This window comes from Pinus tabuliformis, chromosome 9 (genome assembly GCF_031772625.1).
Source record: "Pinus tabuliformis cultivar Carrire ecotype Pingquan chromosome 9, CPIR1, whole genome shotgun sequence".
Taxonomy (NCBI): Eukaryota; Viridiplantae; Streptophyta; class Pinopsida; order Pinales; family Pinaceae; genus Pinus; species Pinus tabuliformis.
In genome coordinates, this window is record NC_142307.1 from 868,652,808 (window position 1) to 868,661,617 (window position 8,810).

Sequence of the window (8,810 nt, forward strand, 5' to 3'; positions counted from 1 at the left end):
CGGTTGCTTTTGCTTTCAGCCAGGGAATCAAGACAACCATATTCGCAACAGAGTTATTTCTCCCCATATATACTGTAATCATTCATCACTCCTCAGAGTGCATCTTTTTTCCAGCAACATTCGTTTTTCAGAGTGGCTAATTCAGGTATCTGAACCAGATTTAACTCGCAAGGATTTGAATTAGTATTAGTGATAATTTCGCAAGAAGTACATTAACAGTACATTGCTCTTCATATTTATATTGTGCTTTAGAATTGCTCTGCTGCAAATTAAGCTATGGCTACCGATATTGTTAGAGCAGCAAGCACCGTAAAGAGAAGCAGTGTAATTTACATGGATGAAAACCGACTTCTTCTGGAAAATCGGTTAAGTCGTGCGAAGGACCTCTTATTTGATATTAAAAATGAATTCGAAGATCAGCATAAAAGGACCCCAGATACTGTGAGAAATTGTTTAGAAAGGATGCAGGGTGCCCTTGAAAATGGGAGAAATCTGATGGAACGCTCCCATAGACAGAAGCAAAAGTGTTTTGGCTGGCTCTTCTGCAACCCCAAACTCTCTAGAGGAATCAGAGATTGGAAGACAGAGTTTGATGAGCTTTTTCAAGAGCTTCAATCCAGCTTTTTACTGTCTTCCAATGCTCCACAGACTGAGGAACTTCAAGAATATGGTCTTTTCGGATCAGGGATTCTATCTGCCCAATTTCAGCTGCAGAGGTGGCTTACAGAATCTCCCCATGTTCGCCTGATTGGAGTGTATGGGCTAGGTGGTATTGGGAAAACAGCATTGCTCAGAACCGTATACGAATCCCGCAAGGTTAGTGGCTTCTTCCATGATCTCATCTGGGTCACCGTTTCTCAATCCTATACAATTCTGGACTTGCAGAGCTGTATTGCTCAGAGAATCAAATTAGGCCTCCCAAGCAACTCTGATGTCAATAAGCGCAAGATGGAGCTGTCTGCATATTTCAAGAAGAAGAAATTCCTTATGATCTTGGACGATGTGTGGAGTGCAGTGAATTTGAAAGATTTGGGCATGGAATTCGGTGAGGGGAACGGTTACAATGGCAGTAAAGTAGTATTCTCTACTCGGAACAGAGATCTGATAGTAGAATTGAATGCAGATGAGGCAATGAGAGTACAACCCCTATCCTCTGAGGAAGGATGGGAGCTGTTTTGCAGAGTGGCGTTTAAAGACGTTCATGTTCCGCGTGACACAGATGAAAATATTGCGAGACAAGTTGCTGCAGAGTGTAAGGGTTTGCCTCTGGCCATAAATGTAGTAGCAGCATCCTTGATTGGCAAAACTGATGTAGATGAGTGGAAGCTTCTTTTATCTCATATGAAAACAATTCCCAATTTCCCCACTACTCATCCTTCTTTAGATCCAGATCTGTATCAGCAATTGAGATGGAGCTATGATAATTTACCCAATGTTAACCTGAGAAATTGTTTTCTGTATTGTGCCCTGTTTCCTAAGGATGAAATAATTGAGGTGGACAACCTGGTGGGTATGTGGATCTCCGAAGGGCTTGTTAGCATGGGCAGAGGGAGAAGTTATGTACAATTACTAGTAGATAATTACCTGTTCGAGCCACACTGGGAGTCTCATGAAGACCGGCTGTTGCAGTCAGGAAAACAGAATTTCTCCAAAGTTTCAGTTAACAATGTTCTCCATGAAATGGCAATCTATATCGGAGAAAAAGAGGAGAACTGTGTCTTTAAAGCTGGGCAAATGCTTCAAGAGTTCCCCTACATGGATGCTCACGAATATTGCAAAAGAATCTCAGTTTTTCGCAATAAAATTACAAGTATGCCTAGGGAACTGAGATGCCCAAGACTGGTGAGTCTAATCCTGACTGAAAGTGTAAAATTGGAACATGTTTCAGAGGCCTTTCTTCAAAACCTGGCCTTTCTTAGGGTTCTTGATCTGTCAAAAAGTCCAATAAAATTGCTGCCAAGGTCATTGTGGCAACTCACAGAACTGGAGTTTCTCAATTTGAGTTCGACCGAAATAGAACATATACCTGAAGCTATCAGTAATCTTTCTCGGCTTCAGGTTTTGGATCTTTCAGTATGTACAAAGCTAAAATCATTGCCAAGTGAGATAGGAGGGCTTGTAAATCTGAAGCACCTCTATCTAGATTCCAGTGACAGTTTATCCGAAATTCCAGATGAGCTTTCAAGGCTCTCTAATGGCGACTGCAGCTTTACAAGGTTTAGCTCTGCCAGAATTGATGTGGATTTGATTAATGTATAGAGTGGAGGATTAATCCTGTAAACAACGAGTGGCAGTGTTGTGAGTTCACTACTTCACTGCTGTGAATTTGGTTCTCTTGACCTTTGAGGTGCTAAATACTCTCTGCAACTTTAACAGTCTGAAGGCAACTTCCAATTCAATCTAGTAAAGCATTTCATTGTTACAAGTTTGTCAGAGTTTATCACTTTTTTGCTATGGCTATTGTTGTGTCCCACTTGCACTGATTACTATTACAGCTTTCCAGGACACTGTGTTGAACTTGATGCCATGTATTATGTTTTGTTGAATTTTATAGCTATATAGAAAATAAGTGTAGTATTTTTTTTGAATATTATATTTAATTTTGAACGGGTGTTTAGGAATACTATCGATTCTATTTGAAAATTAGAATTGTGTCATTGACAACTCTTTTAGAATAAAGCATTAAAATGCTAAAAAGAAAACATGCAGCAAGGGAAATAAAGGGAAATAATGCTGATGTCATGTAATATTATATTTTGTTGAATTTTATAGATATATAGAAAATAAGTGTACTATTTTTTTGAATATTATATTTAATTTTGAACGGGTGTTTATGAATACTATTAATTCTATTTGAAAATTAGAATTGTGTCATTGACAATTCTTTTAGAATAAAACCTTAAAATGTTAAAAACAAAACATGCAGCAAGGGAAATAAAGGGAAATAATGTTGAGTAGCAAGGAATCTTCTTAACATGGAACATAGATGTCTTTTCATGTAATTTGAAAGGGAGAATTGTCACCATGTTAACATTACACCACATGTTTTGTATTAGTTTTTTTTGTTACATGTAGATTATCACCACATGTTTTGTATTAGTTTTTCTTGTTACATGTAGATTATCACCACATGTTTTGTATTAGTTTTTTTTGTTACATGTAGATTATACAAGGATAAGATTCTTGGCTCCATACTAAAGACTTGAATTCATAATTGGGTCACTGCAAGCACTCCATATAGTTCAATCCATTGTGAGATTCATAAAGAAAGCAATGCAGAAATCAATGGAAAGAGGTAAGGATCCATTCTTTATTCAAAACGTGTGGTGCTAATTCCAATCCTCATTGTAGTTCTCTTACGTGAATATAAATTGGTTATTAAATAGATGTACCACCTAGCAAATGCCCCTTTGACACCTCAAATAGCTTCAAGTGAGTAAGACCTTCAATGTCTAGTTTGGCTTAACAAGAACAACCTTTCATTATTTTAACTATAGCTACATCGTTAATGAGTCTAATGTACATCATTATGCTGATTTTGAAGCTCTTGGGACAGGATGATGGAATTTTTTACTTTCCATTGTGATGTTTCCACTAAATTTGTAGGCATATATATTTGAAGTGTCTATCTATCATGTGTTTTTCAAACGTTTATATTATTGATTTTGTGCTCTATCCCTTTGAGTTTAATATTCTTTATCTTTATCCTAGACTAGTTTGTAGTTTCATTATTTCACACAAATTAGTAGTCCAATTTTTGTGGTTATTTCTTCTTTATTTTATCGTTATACGTTCTTTAATTTTTAAATATATTTTTCCTCTTTTTCATGCATCATCCATCCCCTAGCCAATCCATACACCACCACCACTAAAAAAATACAAGAAAATAAATTAAAAAGAAAAAAGAAAAGTATGCACCCATGCATTGTATGGTCAATCCATCTCATAGAGAACAAGATCAACTCTATTGATCATTTACCTTGTTTGGTTCAAGTCAACATGGAGACAGAGCAATGGCATTGATTAAAAACTATGTAAGGCCACTTAGACATGGTTAGAATGGCTAGAAGTACCAACCTTTCTTAGAAAAGGGGTTGAGAAGATGAAATTAATGTTGGATTAAGATATAAGAAAGGGTCAAGATGGCCAAGGATAATATATTTATGCAACTTGTTCCTACTCAGTTGGTGGAATTATTTATCACAAGGGATACTTTGTGAAAAAGACATGTGAAGAGACCAAATTGCTCATTATAATTCTAAAAGGAATCAAACACTCCTGAACACATTAGAAGCTTTACTTGAAGCCTAATGTTTGGAGTTCTTGTTGGGTTATGCTCTTTATTCCCTAATTTGAATGGAATATTCTATTAGAATTTCGATATAAGAACCATCTGGGTATAGATGCAGATCGTTTAGTCTTTCCAAGTAAGGGAACTTCCAAATTGATGTTAAATTAAAGGTTTTTTTTTTAAGAAGAAAATAAAAGAGCTTCTTCATTAAAAAAGAGAAATTACATAATTCAAGAATAAGGCAGATAACCCTCAGTTGAAGTGGAGATGAAACTATAACAAAAGAAAAATACAGAAAAAAGCAGGGTAGGATCAAGTAGGACCGAAAAACACCATAAAATCAACATGCAACAACTTGGTCAAGCCTAATGAGAGAACAAAAAGGATTTGCGAGTCCAACCAGCCAAAGAAAGAGCCAATCAAAGCTCAAAGGAACCTGAATGGAGGATGGACCCATCTACCAAGAGTTCAAAAAGCATTCTTCCAAAAAGAAAATGAATCTTGCGCTTGGACATAGCATCCACTTCCACATTTTTCTCTTTGTACACATGGAGGAAAGAAATGTCACTGAAGGAAGAGTGAAGAACAACAATGTTTTCCATCCAATGGTGAAGCAATGGAACCTCCATAGAGTTGTGCTCCAAAAACCAATCAATGACAATTTTTGAATCACTAGCGATCCTTATGGAGTCGATGGCCAGCTAGACAATTCTCTGAAGTAAACCCCACAACGCCACAACCTATGCCCAATAGTTTATGCAGCCATCACCGTTCCAAAAGAAGAAAAATTCCATGCTAGGACAGATCTTGATGAGGGAACTACAATCACATTGACCATCAATAGAGGCCCCATCAAAGAAGCTAAAAGGATAATGTGGCCCCAACTCCAGAAATTGAACAAAACGTCAAGGAAACCTAGGGATCTAGGGGCCAATCTCAAGGAAATAACCAACAATTTTGACACAAACAGAATGGCAATTAGGAATCCAATCCTAAAAAATAGAGGCATTCCTAGAACGCCAGATCCCCCATAGAACATACAGGGGAAGCGCTCTATATGATATATGGCTCGAGGACTAATACATAAGGAATTCAAAAATAGAGGACAGACCCTGTCAATCTTGAGGTTTAAAAAATCCGATACATGATCCAAGATGGCCTTTGCGAAGGAGCAATCCAGGAACAAGTGAAGAATATTTTCAAAGGCCTAATGAAAGAAATGGCAGCGACTCGAACCCTATATACCCCTTTTCACCATATTCTCCCAAGTCAAGATCCGGTTGAAAAGGGTCAGCCAGGTGAAGTACATAATCTTCAAAGGAGCATCCCATTTCCACATGGGCATAGTCCGTTTGTCATGGGGACATGTAAGTGGAGAACTAGATATGTTAGAGTAAAATTATTTGACTGCAATGTTACCTCTTGGAGCTTGGCCTCCCCATATAAGAGAATCAAGACTGTCATTTAAAACAATCCTTGCCTTAATGAGTTTGAGTGTATATGACACCCATTTGATTCAAACTCTGCATTAAGTCCCAGATCCCAAGAATGAGGCCAAGAAGGGAAAATACGCTCCAAGGGAAGTAGATTCTTCAAGTCAGCTAAGTGACATATCCCCAACTAGTGCAGAGTAGAGATAATTAGAGGAGAGAGAATATGGTCTCCCATCAGACCCTTGATCATGTCCAACCTGATTAGGATTTTGTCACCGTTGCCTTCTTTCCATCTCAGGTTGCCACAAATCCAACATTTGGCATGCATCAAACTAGTCAATATGACAAATTTCCTACACTTATGGGGAGCTCTGTTAGCAACCCAATCCTCCAAGCTTTGATGATGGATATATTTTCCTTTGACAATTCCGCTCCATAAACCATGAACATTAAAATCCCTCCAAATATTAAGGGAAAGAAGGGCTAGATTAAAGTGCTTCATATCCTAAGGCCCAAACCTCCCAAGTCTTGAGGGTGGGAAAGAGAGTCAAGGTCGATGAGGTGGAATTTTTAAACTTGTCTTGTTCTCGACCATAAGAACTTGGTTATGATGGAATTGATTTTGGGGATGATCGCCACAGGAAAAAGGAATAAGTGCATCTAATACATTGATATTTCCTGAAGAACAAATTTAATCATGATCACCCTAACACTGAGGGACAACCATCTATGATCCCATAGAGAGATTTTTTTGTATTTTAAGGATCAGGCAATCCAAATCCAGAATGTGATAGTTGCACGGTTTTAGGAAACAACCCAAGTACTAAAATCCTAAAGATAAAGGGATAGATTTGATCCCAAATATGATGACTATTTTCTAATGGGATCTAGCATCCTTCTTGTCAGTTATAATTTTATATTTTTCCTTGTTCTGAATGAGGCATGTGGCTCTTCCAAATGTAGATACAATCTGATAGAGAGCTTCCCATTCAAAATAATTGATAGCTCCAAAACCAAGGACATTGTCCTAAAAAAGAACATGAGTAATAGAGGATGTGGGAGAGACCCTACAACTAGAGATGACACCATTTTTTTTGTTTTGTTGACACTTTTGCTAAGAGATTCCATAACCAAAATAAAAAGGAGTGGGGATAGATCACATCCTTGTCTCAGGCCCCTGGAGATTTTGAATAAATTTGTTTGGAACCCATTGATTAAGAACGCCATTGAAACCGAGGTCACACAAGCCATTATCCATTTAACATGGTGATGTATAAAGATGATTATGTGAAGGATCAAGCAGAGAAAATCCAAATCTACTCGATCATACACCCGTAGGATATCAATTTTCATGAGACATACATTTTGTTTGCCTGATCTGATTGAATGAATACACTCTTGAGAAATGGTAACTTCATCGTGTATTATCATGTTAGGAAGAAAACCAAATTGTTTCAGGCATATATAGCGTGATAGAATCTTTTTAACTCTATTAGCTATAATTTTAGAAATCACATTATAAGCACAGTTACAGAGAGAAATCGGACTAAAGTCGAAAAAGCAGATAGATTTAGATTTCTTAATAATTAAAACAAGGAATATTGCATTGATAGCACCTAATATATGTCGAGTAATCTAGCATTCTTCAACCAGTTGCAACAATTTAGTCCTCGTGATGTTGAAAAAGGATATATATAGCTTAACTGGCCAACCCTTAGGGCTCGAACTTTTGTATTTGGTCATATCTTTCAACATATAGAAGAGCTCCTCTTCAGTAACATGGTTGTCGATAAGTCTAGTGTCATCCTCATTAACTACGTTAGGAAAAAGGTTTTCCATCTCAACCATGTCTATGATGGTACCCTCCTCCTGTTCTTTGAACCAACTATTGAAAAACTTGAATGCTTATGTTGTAGTGTCTACAACCATCCTCCAAAATTTTTCCTTAACTTCATTTTGGAGCCTCCCTACCAACTTTTCACAGCGGCTTGCCTTGCTTTGTCAAGCTCACAAGCTTTAGTGTTTTGCTTGCACAAAGGCAGCCTGTCGATCACAACTTGATGAATTCCCCTCACAGGCTGATCACCCAGAATTGGTCTAGCTGCAAGCTAAGAAGCTCCCCAAGAAATTTCACAATTCTAGGGGGAAACCAGCGTTCGCTCTAGAAACTGTGCAATCCTAACTAGTAGCTTGCTGGGCTCCAGAATTGTGCAATTCTGGCACTCAACACTCACAGTGAAAATTGCACAATTTCCCCAATAGGGTTGCTAAGCCCAAAATTTGCACAAATCTAGGCAGAAGTCGGTTGCTCTGCCCAGAAATTGCGCAAATCTCTTGGGCAGCCAACCCAACTCCCAGTCAGAAATGTGCATTTTCTCCCAGCAGTCGAAAAGTCTCTTGCATGTGCAACTAAGTTGACTAGTTCCCTCCAGGACCAAGCAAAATATACTTGCTTGCATGGGCTGCTTCTCCCAAGGCAGCATGCAAAGGAATCCCTTGATTCAGGGATCTACTTTTAGCAGTTGGAGGTTACATGCAAGGATCACTTCAGAAACCTCCTACCAAGTGTCGCTTTCCCTAGATTTGTGGCATGTGCATTAGAACTTCGATGTTATCAAAACTCATCAGTCAAATGCTACAGAGCTCATCCCTCACATCAACCTTGTAGCTTTGACATCCCACATCACATCTAGGATTTGTCGGAACATTCAGCTCAGTTGTTTTGGGGTAAGCCTACTTTCCATGACTCGTGTTGCATTTATGTTTCTTTTTGTGTTTTCACTTGTATGAGTACTGTTTTCTTTCTTTCTTTGAACGCTTGTTGTCATTTACATGTATATTATCTTTTCCTAGCACTGTCTCAGTTTTCGTTGCTATCTCACTATTGTCGCACGCATGAAACTGTTTTTCACGAATGGTCACCGATTCGGTGACTCACTTCACCCACATGCATGTTTATCTATTTACTGAATCTTTCATTCATGTTTTCATGCACTATCAATCACTTCTAATTTCACTAAGTGTCACCATGCATCCACTGTCATATTTGCTTTCAGTTGCCCATCGGCGAGTCAGACCAACCTTGG

General features: G+C 38.1%; 1 protein-coding gene across 1 annotated transcript; it reads left to right on the plus strand.

Annotated features, from left to right (window-relative positions):
• The first annotated feature begins 276 nt into the window (after positions 1-276).
• On the plus strand, positions 277-2,259 carry LOC149151539 (disease resistance protein RPS5-like). Its single transcript, XM_089443188.1, has one exon. It carries the CDS (start codon positions 277-279, stop codon positions 2,257-2,259), a length of 1,983 nt encoding a protein of 660 aa, XP_089299314.1.
• Positions 2,260-8,810: the final 6,551 nt, after the last annotated feature.

Excerpts from the sequence above, each read along its gene's own strand:
- LOC149151539 (XM_089443188.1), top strand. The coding sequence starts at position 277 with ATGGCTACCGATATTGTTAGAGCAGCAAGCACCGTAAAGAGAAGCAGT.